We start from the raw sequence: 19,301 nt of genomic DNA on the forward strand, positions 1-19,301 counted from the left end.
AAAAATGAGAGGAACGCATGAATACATGATGCATGTAAATAAATCACAGGATAAGAGATCATGGCACCTGTTTCAACACAATGAGGCAGTTTTACAATATTGGGGCGGGGGGGGAAAGGGGGCATGGCAGTAGAAGAAGATTGAAATCAAGTGCAGGGAAAGCCAGAGAAGATTACATTTCACAACAGGGAGCGAGAAAAAGAAATAGAGATAGCCGAGTAAAAGTCCAACTAAAAATGATTCCTAGGATGATATACTTATTTAATACAGTTACAATACTTGGTTGTTGGGTTAATTTAACTATATATCATGAGGTGGTTTGTTTTTAGGTTATTGGAATATTTTTTACTTGGCACTGTTGGACACAACTAAACTGACAACTCCTAGCTGGGAATGTTCATTCAGCAAGATTGTAGATGCTATCTAACAAATTTCAACAATCCTGAGGTAGAAAAAAATAACTAAAATAGCAATTTCCTCTAATACGCAGTCGATGTAGAAGTGGTGCATGGATGGAGTAAGAGACTATTAAGTTGTGCAGCAGATGGTTTGTCATGCTGTCATTATAGAAAATATCACACAGACCTTGGTGGCTTGGCTTTCATTTCTCTTTGCCAATTTCTTGTAGATACTGTATTTTGAACCTAATGCAAGTCAGGGGTTGCTGGCATTTAAATCACCATATTGCTTTTAATGTGAAAAATGTGGTGGAAGAGTCCTCAAAGAACTGCTGACAGACGGACAGACAGAGGGTAAAAGTCACATAAGCTATGAAATGTCTGTTTTAAAAAACCTCTGCAGATGGAATGTTCAGTCTCTAGAGCAGTTCTTGTTTGATACACATTGAAGCTTTATAAGGAAATAAGCCTAAATATTTAATGTGGAAATGGTTAACATTGAAAAAAAAGATTGAACAGATCCAGCCATCCATTTTCAGTACGGCTTGTCCTGCGTTATTAGTTGTTGATTTTGTTTATTATCGCACCTATAGCACAAAGCGTCATGCAGGTTTGAACATTTTGGTTACTTTCATTTACATAATGTAGGTACTGGAGCCGAGCTTGGGGAGCACAGCCTTACGTAATCAGGATACAAAAAAATAAAAAATAAAATAAATGTATTCTGTTACAGTTACAGACAAAAAAAACAATCAGAATATATTACATTTATTAAAATGTTTGATTATTTCTCTGGATAAATTTTTTTAATGCAGGTGACAGATAGCCTGGTGGTTGATTGCCTGCTTTCAAACTAGCGGACCAAGCAAACTTTTCAAGAGTTTAACAATTGGATAAATAGTCATAATATATAACTCAATGGACCACCATTGCTTCTCGCCCCAGAGAGTTTTTTTGTTGGCCATCAGTGATATGACACAGCCACTGGATGGTCATGTTGGCTTCCCAAAAGCGGCTTGAGGGAATGGACGGTGACTGTTTCCGCAGGTTCACCTACGGAAACCTTGTTATGACTTTTACTTCCTCTAGATAGTCAAGTTTAATTGTATTCACTGGAAGACTTATTCATTTTAGATAACATTTACAAAGATATTCTGAGGACCAGGTTTCAAATCCGGCCTCGCCTGTGTGGGGTTTTTGCATGTGTTCCCCGTGCCTGAGGGGGTTTTCTCAGGGTATTCTGGTTTCCTCCCAAATCTCAAAAACATGCATGGGAGGGTAATTGAAGACTCTAAATTGTCCGTAAGTGTGAATGTGAGTGTAAATGGCTGTTTGTCTATAATGTGCCCTGCGATTGGCTGGCGACCAGTTTAGGGTGTACCCTGCCTCTCGTCTTAAATCAGTTGAGATAGGCGCCAGCACAACCATGACCCTCGTGAGGATAAGGAGTTCTGAAAATTGATGGATGGATTTACACAGAAAATATCCATGCCCTTTGTCCTTTTGAGTCCAACATTGGCAGACCATTTGGTGTCAAAGATGTGAATGATAGTCTCATTTAACACAACATTTTCAGATTTTATTTTATTTTATTTATTTATTTATAATTACCTTTGGCACAGTTAGGACCCATGAATCCAGCAAAGCAGTGGCAGCGTCCAGCAACACACTCTCCATTTCCGTTACAGCCTTTGGAGCAGCCATCCATTGTGTCTATGCAATAACACAAACACAGAAATCATTAATGTATTCATTTATTTAAGAAATTAATAGGCAGAAGAAAAGAAAATAATCCACATGTAACTCCATCAACTGGCATAGCTTTCTGTTATTGAATGAAAAATGTGATAAGCAATGGATGGCTCCCCAGACTCAGAAGCTGTATTAGATTAGCCTGATCCAGCTGCTATCACTCTCTGGAGACTGGCCAAGCACTCACTTACTCGGTGTTGCACTAAGCACATTATGCTGCATTACAGGTTGGAAACACGTTGCATGCACATTTACATACATCAGCCCTTCATCACCAAACTGTTTACAAGAACACAATTTGGAATGAGATTGAAGAACACAAAATGTGATGCTTTGAATGACCCACTTCGTGGAGAATGGATGATAGTGTAATGTTGCTGCTGGAACACGCATGCAGAGGTCAGTCAATGGCAATGCATCATCAAATTAATTCTACCTCGTTGACTTTGCCGTTATGAAGTTAATCTTTGTGACACTTGTCATGTCTGCATTTGTTAAGCATAGTGTCTTGAGGTCATTGAGCATGCAATGGGTCACTCGCCTACCTTCCATGCAGCCAGCATAGGTTCAGTTCCCATTTAGTGACCGTAGAGATACCAACCTATAAAAATTCACTCCCACAACAATTTGTCCAAATTCTATTTTGCATATTTTAAAAATGTTGTCAAGAACATTACCGTGGAACAGTCATAATTATAATCGTTAAAAAATTATGGCTTCAATATTTGTCATTTTAATGTTTTTATTACATCAACCTTGTAATGGCGGACGCAGTTGCAGGCTGAATCAAAGTACCAGTATATGAGATTTTGAAGTGTCATCATAAAAAATATCTGTATCTATGGATTAATTCACCTTTGCCAATTCTTTTACAAAGCTGGTAAAAAAAAAAAAAAAAAAAAAAAGCGAGTCTATTCAATCGGATAAATCAAATCACAAATGATTTTCTCAGCCATCTCGTTTGAAAACAAACAAATAATAGATAGATTGAATTGGAAAGTTTATGTGTGGACAATAGATTTGATTTATATTTTGTGCAATCTACTTCTTGTACATTTTCTTTTGCATGCTATATATATTACATATTTATGTTTCCTATATCCACAATTGATGCTGAAACGATGCGAATTTCCCCATTGTGGGACTAATAAAGGTTAACTTGTATTACAATGATTTTCTAATAATAATAATATACTTTTAATCTGTCCACGTTCTGTAGTGACGTGTGCAGTGTCTTACTAATTAATTTCCGGTTCAGACCTGGCATCCTGTGTGGACGTGTATTATTTAATATTTATATCTTTAAACACGTATTAATTGGCCTGTTTTTTTGTTGTTCAAAGTTGGTTACGCTCCACAAAAACACGGTTCCAGCCAGAGCTATGTGACAAGTGTACTGTATCACCAATGTTTTGTGACTGCATGTAACGATAGTTTAGCAATTAGCATGGCTTTACATGGTCTTTGCCTATTTGCTCCTCATCCTCCTCTTCGTGACAGTTTTGTAAGAAGCATGGTAAGAAGTGTAGCTTATTCGCTACCATGGAGGTGATGATCAGTGACTTACAATGCGTTGACACTGGATGCAAAGAGAACTTTCTCCTCCGTGGCTTGGGAGCCGGGGGGTAAAATGAAATAGCGCGCACCAAGCGGCTGTTCAATGTGGATGCGCCAGTAATGTCAGACGCTGGATTTGTTTTTCCAATATCTGGAACAATCAGTGTTACGGCCGTAACGAGTCAACTTTCAGTGATTTTGGTTAGAAAATACGAAAGTTCCATAACATTTGACAGCTCTGTGAATGTGAGTATGAGCAATTATCTTTTTCTATATGTGATGATTGACTAGCGGCTAATCCAGGGTGTAGTCTGCCTTTCAACCAATGTCGGCCAGCTCTTTGTGACCCTCAAAAGGATAAGCGGTATAGAAAATAAATGCATGTATGGATGGATGGATCATGTTTTTATGAATACCCCACCAATAGGTATTGATGTCATTGATTGTCTGAGCATACATTTCTGTCCATTTCTCTTTCAGACCATCTCCAAACTTTGTGGGAATAGTATATATATTCTATAGAAGTCTTTGTTCATGATCAAATGTCATGTCATGTAATCAGTGTAAACCACACAATGTAATTAAAAGTAATTCACAAGGATGAATCTGTGTCTTATTGGTTCTTCCCATTTCCAATTGGTAACAGAAAAACGAAAAAGTGACTTGTTATTTTATTTGTATTAAAATTTAACACAAAAACAAAAAAAAAAAAAATACAGATTTTACACAATTCAATTTTAGGCTCAGAGCAAAAGTATAAAATTGAAAAAGGGGCTACAGGACTGAGTCTGATTTTAATAAGTAATTGAACATATTTAGTGTTATGATTTGATAATGAGCACTGATAAAGTTACTTCAGCTTGTTAGCCACCACAGTCATCAGGATGATCAATTAAATAATCAATCAGCCAGATTGTATCAAAGACGAATGTGTTTAAAAGGTTATTGTAATCGACTTAATGCATTACTTCTGACACGGAAGATATGCTTTTGCTGCTTTCAGAACCAGTTTGTGAACTGAACTTTCCTTCTCTGTCTATAGTCTATATTATGGTGCAAACACACTTTTTTAGGCCATGACCCACAACCAAGACCGATAGATTATTATGTATCACTAGCTCAAGGGTTGGAAGAAGAATGAAAATAGAGACAATGCAATCCGACAGACAAACATCGGTGAAAGCCATTGTCATGTCTTCTTCCTTGAAGAGTCGCATTTTGTTCCTGTTAACAATACATAATTTTCTATATTATAATATGGCGGATTGATTGTCTGAGTGATTGTGGCAGCTAACTGATCAATTGGGTCTCCAGTTCGGTTGATGATGTCACACCAAGACGTGGTGGCACATCAATTTTGGAGATGCAAAATGGGCGTTCCCAGGGCAATTTTTTATTTAACGATTCTTCCAAAACGGTTTGATATTATTGGAGAATGACTGCCAGTTTCATTTTCTTGGGTAAAAAGAACAAAAAAAGAACTAGTGAAATATAGGCCATTTGGACGTTATACATCTTTTAAATATTAAAATCAAACTCCATCCTGTGCCCCATTTACCAACATTGTATTTTGAGTTAAGCCAAATTTAAAACATGAAAAATCATGCCGTTTTTCATTTCTTGTGTTGGATTAAAAAACAAATGAATTTAAAACAAAATAAAAAGTCACTTTTTCAGTTTGAGTTGAAAATGGAAAGAACAGAAGACGCACAGATTAAAACGTCATCCTTTATTTGCCCCAGTGCTGTCCTGCTCTGCTCCTCTGCACAAAGATCGACTCAAGAGTCAAACCACTGCTGTCTGCTCACTTCCTTTATTGAGATTGCATGAATGACAAATCCTTCAATGGCATCGACCACACACACACCTGCACACACACACACACACACACACACACACCACACACACTTTTACAGAAAAAAACCACACACAGATATGTGACTCTCGCCTTGAGGCTTGCGTGACACATGCTAATGAGACAGGCAGCGCAGTTCCTCCACAGCAGTCCATCACTATAGAAACCAAAGTCATTTTCACCTCCATCAGCTGTCATCGTCACACTGATGGAGAGGAGTGCCAATCATCTCCCACACAGTCAGGAAACCTCCTCATGTGAGTCTTCTATCCTCTCGGAAGAAAAATAAACTCACAAGCGTAAATTCTAATATTGGATGTGGCACCTGACAAATGCAATGAGCAAGAACTCCTCTGGAAGGTCAGTGAGGATCTTTTATTTCCGAGAAGACGGCATGATCTCTCAGAAGCTCGAGATCGGGAAGGTTGAAACAGTCAATTAAGATCTGCATTTTCAGGTCAATATCTTGGCTATAATATTCTCCAGGCAATTAACAAGTAATGCATGAAGACCAGTGTATTTGACTACACAGCGTGTGTGTGTGTGTGTGTGCGTGTGTTTGTGCATGTGTGTGTGTGTGTGTGTGTGTGTGTGTGTGCGTGTGTGTGTATGCATGCATAATCTATTCTTTCCACTGACTAAACCTTTTTCAGTTGGAAATCATTCATGCCATAAGTTATTGCAGCTAAGTGAGATTATAAAATAGGTACTTCCACCCAAGGGATCTGATTGGTCAAATAAGCATTCCAATTGTAGTTTATGAGCCTTTTAAAGTTCTAGCCATGCTTTATGACCCTTGGGTTTAATGTGAAATGAATTGACTACTTAGCTGACTAGAAATGCCCAAGCACTTTCTAACCAGGATTTCATCTGTTTCATAGAAAATGTGTATGCATCTATACGATTATAAATCATCATTTTTGATAGTAATGTACTTCAAAGATGAAAAATAGCTAGCAGAATGTAAAGGGAAAAAGTGGGGTGTTTGAATTATGCAAAATTAGCACAGTGGGTACAGAAAGAGGTGAATAATTAATATACTGATTATGTAATTTTTTTAATCAGATACTGTATGTCAATGTTTTTAAAGTAGCATTCTCTCTATTGTCAGCCTTGGTTCATAGTGTAAATCCAGATTTGTTTGGGGCTTTTTTTTAGTCAGCAGCAACTATATTCTTACTGTGCTCTAGAAATAAACCAAATAATCTTTTACTGATGCAATGCAAGCCTGTAATCAGCTGACTGAATAGATACAGCTTTCAATGTTGGTTCACAATCCCTCTTTTACTGTCTCAGGAAATAATTGAAATGACTGTGATTGCCCATTGACAGCATTGCAGTACATTTAATCACATGTCCCATTGCTTTTGCAACCATGCTTTATGACCACCCATGTGTTTTTATGGCCACGAGCATTTTGTGGTAAATCGGCATTGACTTCACATATTGTTTTTATATTCTTCAAGTTCTCAAATGTTACTGCTGTCATACTGACTCAGGTTTATCGATTCTATTTATTTAATTTGTTCTGAAGAGCAATCTTATGCTGCCCCATTATTTATTCTCAATATTTATAGCTGGATCCAGTTTCTATTTGCTGTACAAAAGCTCAATTTCCCAACAATGATCATCTCATATCTTATTCTTCTCTCAGGCTCCACCCTTAGCTCCAGCTCACAGGGTCTCATATTAGAATGGTTTGCCTCACAGCTCAGTGGTTTTGGTTTCCTTCATCCAAAACAACACAGTGATAGTTCATAACCATTCTCAGAGGTTTGAATTGGTTTGACTTTGACTATCGTAGGACTGCCGGCTGGCATTCAAAGCCCATCTCTTTTGACTGTATTTGCATTATTGAATGGAGGCCGATTCCACTCCACCTCAGCATATACAAATGAAACAAATGTTGTTGTATCAGCCTTCAAACCGAACGTCAACTGCTCAACAATTCTGGAATAAAACCTGTACTTATTGGTTGCATGCTGTCAGTCATTACATAAAGAACGCTGTCAAAATGAAAAGAATTTCATGATTTCTTAACAGTGTTTTTGTCACAATGTGGCAGTTCACCTAAAATAGTTTACAGCCTGGTCTTTCAAGAGGTTCTTCTTTTGGAACCGTTGTAACATCCATGTGTAATCAGGATGATTACATAAGCAGAACATCTCAATCACAAATTCCCAAAAAGTTGTAAGTCCCCTTACTGAACTACATTGAAAATAATAACACAGTCAGTAAATCTTTTTGTCATTTTTTTTTATATGTGAGTCCACAACATCTCATTTTGTTTCAATATGAATGCTTATTGTGTCATCTGTGTTAATTATTTTTGATTCAACACACTTCAGTCATGTAGCTGTAGATTTGCCACGTGTGTCTTGAGAATACTGCGATTGGCTGGCGACCAGTTCAGGGAATACCCTGCCTCTCGCCTGAAGATAGCTGGGATAGGCTCCAACACGCTTGTGAGGATAAACCGGTACAGAAAAATGGATGGATGTCTCGAGAACAGAGTGTGCAAAAATTAACACTTTTGGTTGTATTGATGTGCTCCTGGGTTTTAGAAATATATTTTAAATATAAGTTGCAATAAAATTACTACTTGTGAGTGACACATTATAGATGAATAAGCTACATCTACAAGTTTACCAACGTTCCATGCAACACCTTGGAGTCTAGACTTGCTGGAAAATTGCAGAATGTGGTTTGTACTGTTTGAAGGATCTTGCCTTAGAGCCCAGAGAAGTCTAAGACAATTCGAGACAAAAACAATACGTTTCTCCATCCATCCATCCATTTTCTGTACCGCTTCTCCTCACTAGGGTCGCAGGCGTGCTGGAGCCTATCCCAGCTATCTTCAGGTGGGAGGCGGGGTACACCCTGAACTGGTCGCCAGCCAATCGCAGGGCACATATAAACAACAAACATTCGCACTCACATTCACACCTACGGGCAATTTAGAGTCTTCAATCAACCTACCACGCATGTTTTTGGGATGTGGGAGGAAACCGGAGTCTTCTGAGAAAACCCATAAGGGCACGGGGAGAATATCCAAACTCCACACATGCGGGGCCGGGATTTGAACCCCGGTCCCCAGTGCTAACCAGTCGTCCACCGTGCCAGCCACAATAAGTTTCTTATAACATTTGTGGACAGCATACTGTAAATAAAGTGTCTCTTGTCACTCTTTAGTGTTATATCAACTTTAGATGAAAAGACTTGGGATCAATGGTGTGCAGCTAATCTTTGCATCTTTGCCCTACACACAGAAATGTCTGCACATTCTGTTGACTCTTTAAATGTAATTTATTAAGCTGATGTGCCCTTGAGAAAAGGCACCCAAATGTCATCACTTTGGGTATCACTCGCAGTATTCACTACTGTATCACAAAATAAAAACCCAGCAATATTTTTTCTTCCATTTTCAGTCAATGTTGGTGTAATGAGTAGGTTTTATCCATACATATTTATGATGAAATGTATTTTATGTCACATGCATGTGTTCTCTCAGCAATGAAACATCCCCCCCCCCACCCATACTGCCCATCTTATTATTGCAACCTCTCAACATTTTAATTTTCCCCCTACCTTCATTTAATGTAATGTCAAATAAAAATGCCACTGGTAATTATCCACTTGTCAATATTCAACCACATTATTCAGACTCCAAATTACTCCAGGATCCGTGTGACTCATAGCAATCAGTGCTGTACCGAGTTTTGCCATTTATACAAGCAGTTACCATTCTCTTTCAAATGTCTGTCTCTTTCCACACCAAGCTCACTTGAATAATATGAAAAGTTCTACACTAAAATAAATGACCTGACACTTCAACATGTCAGTCTGTTTTCATATATAAACAGATGAAAACTGAGAGAGGACAAGGCAGCGAAGAACTCTGTGACAAGTGGGCATACAGTGGCAGCATTCAACGACTCAAACAAGTCAAAATATTGCCACCTGTGAAGATACAAATCCTCACCTATGGGAGTGCTGTGGAGTAAGACTTGCTCGGGGTTGCGTCCATCATTGTAGAGAGCTAGATGCCAGGTGCCAGGGTCCATATATTCAATGAAGCGTGTTTCTTGGAGGCCGCTAAGCAGCAAACCTTTAGGTTCTTTACCAGCTGAAATAGGATCACTCAAAGACCTGGGCACCGCCTTTCCATCCAGCAGTTTCACAAAGTCGAACTAGACACACAAGGAAACATAGACAACAGTAAAACTGCTTCCACAAAGCAAGAAAAAAAAACACAACTGCAAAGGCAAACCTTGGACAGTGGTGTTTTTGTTGTTGTTGCAGAAACAGTCAATTGCATTATCAAAATAGTTTAAAAAATTGCTTTCAGCTTTAATGGAATAGCCTTAACTGTGGATATCAGAAATATAAAAACTACCCAGGTATTCACCAACCAGGCTAGCATATATGCATATATATGAGTATATGCAAATCCAAGGTGTCTCATAAGTTTCCGTACATAATAAAAATGAACATTTATTAATTAAAACCATTTTTAATACCTTCATATACTGTAATACAGTGATTCTCAACTGTTGTCAACCTGGGACCAAAAATGTCCTACTGTAGCTAACTCACGACCCATTTTTACAGAAGAACAATAAAGTAGTATTGTTCAACTATAACACTATTGTTCAAAAAACAGCCTTTGGAAAAACGTATATCATATCATATTTTTAACCATAGCAAAACATGCTTGCATGTTCAAAGTGCCTTTCAGAGCACCTTATTCGAAACTGAGGGTGAACATGACAACTGGATGTAGAAATATGAGTATCTTTCCACTGATCTCTTATTTTTAGGGAATGCAGGATGCAGACCAAACCGTAACAGTTCTAACAGTCTGAATTATGCCATGAGAACACTGATAGCATTATTTAAATGCTTAAATGCCTTTCACCATCGTTCCTGTCATACTGTGTTGCATGTTTCAAAATTTTGAATTCTGAACTATGAACTGAACGAGTTTATTTTTGAAACGGTAAATTTAACTTTGAACTAGTTCACGTAGAAAATGAACTTTCTCAACACTGGACCAGGAAGTGAGACGCAGGTAATCTGGAAGTCTTTATATGGGCACACCGGTAGTGTGTCCCTCTGTCTCTCTTTCCAGTTTGAAGCCAGCAGACACTAGTGTCAGGTGATGGCCAGGCTTACTGCTCATTAGCCTAAATGCAGATCTGTAACCTCACAACTGAAGTAAAATAAATTAAAATTAAATTAAAATGAATACATAGGCTCCAGCACGCCCGCGACCCTAGTGAGGAGAAGAGGCTCAGAAAATGGATGGATGGATGAATACAAATATAATCTAAATTCTCCCCACCCTCTATTTTGAATATGATTAATTTTACTTCCAATATTTAAGTACATTTAATATCAGAAAATGACTTCTGACAGTACAGCAAATGTCAGATAATCTAAGACTTTTACTCAATTAATACAAGGTGACTTCAAATTCTTACAACATTATTTTCTGTTAAGATACCTGCATTTTCACTCAAGTACCACTTCAGGTAACTCAGTAATTCTCTTTCTGTAACTCAGTACCAGGCTATGTTTACTTTGCCTCTTCCTCTAACACATCAGATTCCAGCACTTTAAACTTCATTTTGGCATTGTGGTGTTGTCCCAAAGGTCCATGGTGAAAACAATCAGAGCTATCAAAAAGCGCAAAACCCTATTTTAAATACCATCACTTTGACACGTTACAGCGTGCAAACTCTTGCATGAACACACAATTTATTGCCAGCTCTTTGGAACCTTAATAAAGGATTACAATCTTAGAATAAAATAGAAAGCCGTTACTGTTGCTGTATGGGCAGATACAACAAAATTGTATCTTAATAGATCCGATGCAACATGCCCACCAACAGCTCACATAATAATAACAATTCAGTGCTTGCTATTTGGCATCTTAGCTAATCAGACACATTGCCTTTGTGTCCTCCTCAATATATTGTACATACCGTATTTTCACGACCATAAGGCGCACTTAAAAGTCTTACATTTTCTCCAAAATGGATGGGGCGGCTTATAATGCGGCGCGCCTTATGTGTGCACCGAGTTCCAACATCTATAAATGTTGTTGTGTGATGAGCGCTCCGCCTGACTGACTGGGAGCATTTCCTGCTGACACGCTGCTTATACAGAGGAAAAGCGGACGTGGCTGAGGACAGTATGCGGACGTTAAGGGGGAAGGGTGCGCATGAAGGAGGACGCTAGAGGCACGCCCCCATTAGGTATATGGCGCCGGTATGTGCATTGTGCAAAACAACATCGGTTTGGCTAAGGACCCACGAAAATGTCACCTACGAAGAAACACGCTTACGAAGCACAGTTTAAACTGAAAGCTGTCAGTTACGCGGAGGCACATGGGAATCGAGCAGCCGCGAGAGATTTCAAGATCAACAAATCCATGGTTCGCAAGTGGAGGAAGCAGGAAAACGAACTTCGCCAATTGATGACTGATTCTGACAATTACGAGAGGGAACCCGGTGTGCTTGTTGGAGAATTTGCCCAGCTGTTCATTTCGGATAGAGAAGATGAGGACTTTGATGGATTTGTGGATGAGGATTGATCAAAAAATAACATGAGTACATTGTTCAGTACTTCAATAAAGTACAACTGAACTCAGTTTTGCTCCCGCTGCCTTTTTAAAAACATTGTTTTCGCGTGCATGCATGCTCCCGTATGTTTTAAGCTATCGTATGTTTTACCATGCCTGCGCCCAATAATACGGTGCACCTTATGTATGTGTTAATTACAGAAAAAGATCCCGTAACTGAGACTGCGCCTTTTAATACAGTCTACCATATGGTCGTGAAAATACGGTACATACTGTACATACATAAACTTTTCATTCCTAAATCTCATTAATGACATGTAGTAAGTGTGTCACATCCCCAATGGCGGGTTGTCACACTCGTGTCAAAAATCACTAATTAGATCTCTTTGTGAAAGTGACAGTTATACAGCTTGCCTTCTGCTGTGCTGTGTGTTTTTTGTCTGAACACTTTGCTTGGAAAAATTGCAACCTTTCACATCAAGGACTGTGAGTCATATGATTTGCTTGGTATGTCTGAAATAATATAGCATGTAGTAGTAAGTCAAGGATATCAGTTTCCTAGCCGTAAACGTTGTAAAGCCACATATTGATAAATACATGATACATAACCAAAATGTTCATCACAGGGAATGCCTGGTTAGTTGGAAGTCACACACAGAGCTCGATTATATACTGTGAGACTGTGCAAAAGTCCCCACTAACATCGATTTTATACTGACCCTTTTCCACAGCAGTCAATATCACTCATAACACAATAGAACACAGCATGTTTACACAAATGAATATAAAATCAATATGCACAAAACTTTGTAGAGGAATAGTGCATAAAGGAACAACCAACTACATTTCAAGAACATTGCATCATCTATTTTGGTGATGATCTGGATGAGGGTGTGTTATTTATTTATGTATTTATTTTCCATGTGTGTCAATAATATAGTAGGCTACTAACAGACAAATGGATAAACAAACCCAAATACAGATAGATCTCTATGAATTGTTTTTAGTTTTATTAATGGTTAAGATGTGGGGTTGGCCATGCTCTACTTAGTGACCTTGTAGTTGTATATGATCATTATGAATTGCTAAAACAACAAATCTAATTTTGGTCCAAGACTTTTGCATAGTATTACATGTGCTGACATACAAATGTGCTGCATATAAATGTAAAATGCCAGGCTTCCACCCTTCATGCTGAACTGCACTTATTTTATCGTATGCACCTCTTCATATTGTGTCATTGGCAAAAGAGATGCTCACATATGGTTAGATATACTAGTATAGAATTAACCGCTAGTATATAACGCTCTCCTATATCCCTTGTGACCTGGTATCACTCAGGCTGGGCAGCTTTAAAACCAAACTGTAGATGAAGAATTACTGCCTTCAATTTGGAGATTGACTGAAAACTGGCACACAGGCAAGCTTAATCAGAGGAACTGCTTTTCCCTGTATAAAAGGGCAAAAAAAGAGGGAAATTCATTTTGCAGACACTAGAAACAACAGCATTAGAAACAAAAACAGCCTCTTGTTCCCAACATGCAAACTGTGTTTGTGAATACAGAAAAATGCCATTTGAGAAATGTTTGCCTTTGGAATATTTATATTCAAGAGGATCCTTTCTCATTCATGTCACAAGTCCCGACCCAAGGCTATTTTCTCTCCCCCTTTTATTCATTGGGTCACTGTCATTGATTATGAAAGAGGCACAAAATTACTTGACCAATTGCATTTTATTAATGATTCTTGTAAGAATATATGTTGTATTAGTTGATGTTGATGTACAGTATTTACAGTATGTTTCCTGAATAGTTTGGGAAACTGGTTACTGTGATATTCAGGAGTAACTATACATCAAAGATCTCTGACATTTTGCAATGTTTTTTTTTTTTTTTTTTTTTTAATGGCTAGTGATCTTTTTAACCCTTTGGGACATGTTGCTCGCTGAGAGTGTGTCTGACATGACCATGGGAGCTTACCTGTGTGTGTGTAGGTGGTATATTCCTGCGTCCATAGACCCCGAGCAATGCATTATGGGAGAGAGAGAGATTGAACTTCATGTGGGTTGGATGGTGCACAGTCATATGAAACCTCCAAAACACTCCGGGTGGGATGGCCTGATTCTGTTGCATTCCAATGTTGACCTCGCCTCGGTCGATGGCCCGGCCACGCATCCACTTTTCTGCAGATTCAAACCACAGATAGGTAATGTAAAGATCATTTACTGTAGATTTATCAAAGAAAACAGGAGGATATCTTCACAGGCAAAGGACCAATTAAATACAAGATCTATGTCTTTAAACATCATTGGGATCAACAGCTCTTCAAATGAAGTAAGACAGAAGAGACATCAGGAATGACTCATCGCTGTAAAAATCCTGCTTTTCAAGAGATTCTGTATGGGCAGTCCTTTTGATAGGCTCTACATTGAAGATGAATTGCTTTAAAATAAAGAGTTTTGTCTGAATACGATCTAAGCGGCTTTGACATGGTATATTAGTATCTTGTAACAAGAAAAATAGTGTGCACCAGAAAGAAGAGCGTTATAGGTAGAGTGCAGAACAGAGGTGCCCACATGTATGCATGCATTCACAAACAGAATCATGGCAGAGAGATAGTGTCTTGAGTGAGAGTGTATCTTTGTGTCTAAGGAGAATGGGTATTTCCCAAAATCCTTTGGCCATTAGCTCTTGCCTTTCCATAAGCCTTTATCAACCACCAGGCCTCAGTCTTTTGTGTCGGTGGAGCAGGCGAACCTCTTCAGCCCTCTTTGTGCCTGCCTTTATGGAGAGATATAGCTTTGCTTCTAAAAGACGATGGAGGAAATACGGTGACAGAGGGGAGCCCACCGATCGTTACAGCCACAAAGGCAGATGAACAGTTAGGGGCAGATTCATGGATGAGTCTGCGCGCTCTCTATCTATAATGGCCGCATCTTTACCACTTCATTATGGCAAAATCATGCAAACCCACAACCCAGCTGTCATATATCTTGTGCAGTCAAATGACAGTGAGCGAGAGAGCACAGAGCTATCTCTGTTTATACCATCAGTGCTACTTATTACTGTTGTCTGGCATTAGAAATTGCAATACTGCTATCACACTGATTAATCTCACAAGAAATCTTGCACTGACACTTATGGGCAATAGCTGATCATTCTTAATGATCGTTTCATGACTTCCCATTATGAAAAATCATGATATTGACTTGGTGAAATTTATTTTCGGTTAGATGGTTTCGCAGGCTTTGGCTTTGTTGTAGTACATACGGCTGACTTGGGAGCAATTCCTGCTGAGTGACTGTAGATGTGCATGTAACTGTGAATAGTTGTCTTTCTATATGTGCCCTGTGGATGAGTGACAACCAAGTCTGTCTTTGATCCATGATTCCTTTATAAAATAGATTTTCTTGATTTTTCAAAAATCAAGATGAATGCGTTGCCTAAATTTCTTTACAGTATTTGTTTCATTTCAATTCAGAGCTCACATACATGTCAATGGTAATGTAATGTGTAAGTATGGATGAAAATTAAAATAAAATATATATATATACATTAACATACATATAAACAGACAATAGATGCTTTGCCCACCACAAAAAGAAAAAGGACAAATATGGATCTGGAAAAAAAATTCTGGATTTCCAAATAAAGTGACTTAAAATTTACTGGGATATGCACACACTTTTTTTTTAACAACCTCTGAGGTCTACGACACAAAGTCTAATTTAAAACCAGAGGCAATTTGTGTATCCATGCAAAACAATCCCTGACCAAAAGCTCAGGGTCCTTTTCAGATGTGATTGGACAGAGAGAAAAACATACAAAATGCTCTCCAATTATCGTAGTAGGATGTAAGCAGCTTGGCAGAGCTAAAGTATGCTTTTACGCATTCCTGCTGGGTATACCGCCACAGTCTATTCACTTTAATTCTAATCCTCACTCTTGTACCTCACCACAAAAATAAAGGCCAGCAGAGGGATAGATGTCCCGAGGAAAGCAGCCTTTTATTCAACTTTAGATGAATAGGACATCAATCGGGCATGGCAGTTGGCACAACACAGGCAGGCAGACATGAGCACAAGCAGCACGGCGGGCCAGCTGACTGGCAGGGAGATGAGCAACCAAGTCCTTTTGATGCTAATTACTGTACTGTAGCTCTTCTCGTCTGATGCAATATGTGGACAGACACCAGTGCTCAGGGCATCTGCAAGTATGGGCATTGGGTAAACCAGGGGTGGAGGGGAAGATTTGTAGGAGGAGGAAGAAAAAAAATGGGTGCGGGGGAATGAGCCAAGAAGAGAGTAGCATGTCCAAAAGAGAAGCTGGCAGCGTCAAATTACTGCTGCTGATGCAAGAAAGAAGAAAAACCATCCTTGCATCTCTCTCAGAAGCAAAAAAAATATTTTCTCTGCTGGAAATAGTAGAGGATGGGGACATAATGTGGGTCCAGCAGAAAATAGACAGATTGCAAAGTTACTCTGACACCTCCAGGCGTTTGAGAATGCTGCTGACAATCAATGCATGAAAGGTAACGAGGCTGATTTTGAGACTGATTCCCCACTTCCAACCAAAGTCATATGGGATTATCAGATGGTTTTAAAGCTATTCTCCAGAATTGTTTGGGGCAGACAATCGAAAAGATAAAATATGTTCAATATTTACAATCAAATGCTGTATGAATATAATGAACACAACGGCGGAGCCACAAACTCCTTGCACCGTGACGATTCAATCAAGAAACGACGTAAAGCTCTAGCTGTTAAGGAACTTCAGAAATGGAAGAACAATTGTATGCATTGTGGGTTTATATATGGTAGATTAAGTCATTAGCCAGAATAGAAATTAAAAGAATGTTGGCAAGAAATGCAGTTACCAGATAAACTAACAGCTACCGTAGCCTGTTCCTCTTCTACTACAACTACTAATACTACTACTACTACTCCTTTTCTTTATTTGTATTTTCCTAAAGTCTACATGCCCAGTGGCATGCCCAGTGGCACCATACTGCTTCTCACAGGTCAGTCGTCATGGAGATATTGTTAAGTCTGCGTTATACTACTTTGTTGGTCATCTCAAGTACCCAACACATTATAGTTGCAGTAAGAAAACACTTTTTTTTCTATGTGTTTGGGCTCTCACATTAGATTAAATTTATGTGTACCAGGCTTTAATCCAATTGCTGTTTCTGCACAATACCAATCTTTAACTAAACAAGAAATCATTGTTTTCTCGCATTTGCCTGGCAACTAACAAACAAGCAAAAATGTAAAAAAATCATTTTGAAAGCAATCAAAAACATGATGGAACTTGCATCCGCTTACTGTAGGACTCCTGAGAAAAATACAATCAAAATTTAAAATAAAAAATATCTTAAGGCTTTCCTGTACTTTTATCATCAGTTGGCAACCAATGCACATTCTTACACCAGTGCTTTTAAACATGTGTTTAGCTTTCTATGGTCAGAATTAAGGCGGCACGGTGGCCGACTGGCTAGAGCGTCAGCCTCACAGTTCTGAGGACCCGGGTTCAATCCCCGGCCATGCCTGTGTGGAGTTTGCATGTTCTCCCCGTGCCTGCGTGGGTTTTCTCCGGGCACTCCGGTTTCCTCCCACATCCCAAAAACATGCTTTAATTGGAGACTCTAAATTGCCCGTAGGCATGACTGTGAGTGCAAATGGTTGTTTGTTTCTATGTGCCCTGCGATTGGCTGGCAACCAGTTCAGGGTGTACCCCGCCTCCTGCCCGATGACAGCTGGGATAGGCTCTAGTGAGGAGAAGCGGCTCAGAAAATGGATGAATGGATGGTCAGAATTAATTCATGGGTTAGAAAATGTGTGCAACCTGATTCAGTCCATGTTCATACAGTAGAAATTCCAAGCAAAGTACATCAGAACAAACCGTGTGACAGCACTCACTTATTGGTCACAAGAATGTACACAATAGGTGTGATGTATAGTGTAGCCAGAAATTTGTGAAAGAAAGAAGCATAAATAAACACAAAATTGAGCCAAACTGTCATTTGTTGATAAGGTTGATAATTATGTGGACAATCTACAATACACTAGAGCATTTTAAAAGCCCAACTCCAGCAGATAATTCTCATTCATGCGGTGAAAAGAAGTCTCAGACGTATAAAAGAAACAAGTCATCAAATATTGAGCAAGTATGTGGGTGCTAACTGCTAATGTGACATACCAAAAACGTCTCCGTAAAGCTAATATGCTTACATCCCACATGTTGTTATGTCACCGTAATGATTTTCAAGCATATTACCATATGGGAGCATATTATCGACATTTATATTTTTATTATCAGTGTATTGTAGTTCCCTGTTAGCCGATGTTATCGCGTTATGTTGTTGTGCAACTCGCACAACACGAAAGAAGAGCAGGCTACAGAGTTGTTTAGCGTAAAAGCTAATGCAATTATACTGTATGTAGTTTGTAGTGATCTGGGGTCAAATGGCTTTCGCATCACATGCCAACCACACTAGTGTGTCTGGAACTGTAACGAGACCACCTCTTGCAGAAGGTCTTGGACTGGTTGGTTTCTTCCGCACCAGCTTAGACATTGTTTGTTGTGTTAAGGAATGAAATGAACTAGAGTTTGATTAAAAGAAAGATGTTTCATTGGCATGTCTACGCATAAAAGCAACAACATATTGACCCTGCTTCGGTCAACTAAACCATGTGCCTATTTACAATATAGTTGCATTGGCACATAGGAGACTGATTACAGTTTTTTGGCCATATTTTGAACAGCCCTGATTCTGATTTGAGAATATCTGATTGTGTGTTTCTCTCTGTCTCTCCTTAAGCTGCCATAACCCATATCTGAATTTTGCCGTTTGGGTTCACAAAAATCTGAATTGTGTCACTAGAACCATTTTCTATAAATAAAGCCTATGATCTGTCCTCCCCATTGTCTTGTGGATACCTGGCCAACTAATGACTGTGAGCTACTTTAGGACTTGGAGTACAAGGTCTAATTATTTTTTTCTTGCCTACGGGTAATTCAGGTAAATCAATTACACTTTACGTAATCATTTTTCTAATGAACTAAAACGTCGTTGGCATTAATGTTCTTGTCCTAGAGATTCTAATGAAGCAAAGAACAGAGCAACAGTGCATATGACGTTTACGGTAACGGGA

At 38.8% G+C, this 19,301-nt stretch overlaps 1 protein-coding gene across 1 annotated transcript in view; it reads right to left on the minus strand.

The window, feature by feature from the left end:
• tenm1 (teneurin transmembrane protein 1) overlaps nucleotides 1-19,301 on the minus strand; it is a 228,295-nt gene that overhangs the window by 106,839 nt on the left and 102,155 nt on the right. The window contains 3 exon segments of the mRNA XM_061685196.1: nucleotides 2,010-2,111; nucleotides 9,545-9,752; nucleotides 14,128-14,330. Of these exon segments, the coding sequence (XP_061541180.1) occupies nucleotides 2,010-2,111; nucleotides 9,545-9,752; nucleotides 14,128-14,330 (513 nt within the window).

Source organism: Phycodurus eques, chromosome 9 (assembly GCF_024500275.1).
Source record: "Phycodurus eques isolate BA_2022a chromosome 9, UOR_Pequ_1.1, whole genome shotgun sequence".
Taxonomy (NCBI): Eukaryota; Metazoa; Chordata; class Actinopteri; order Syngnathiformes; family Syngnathidae; genus Phycodurus; species Phycodurus eques.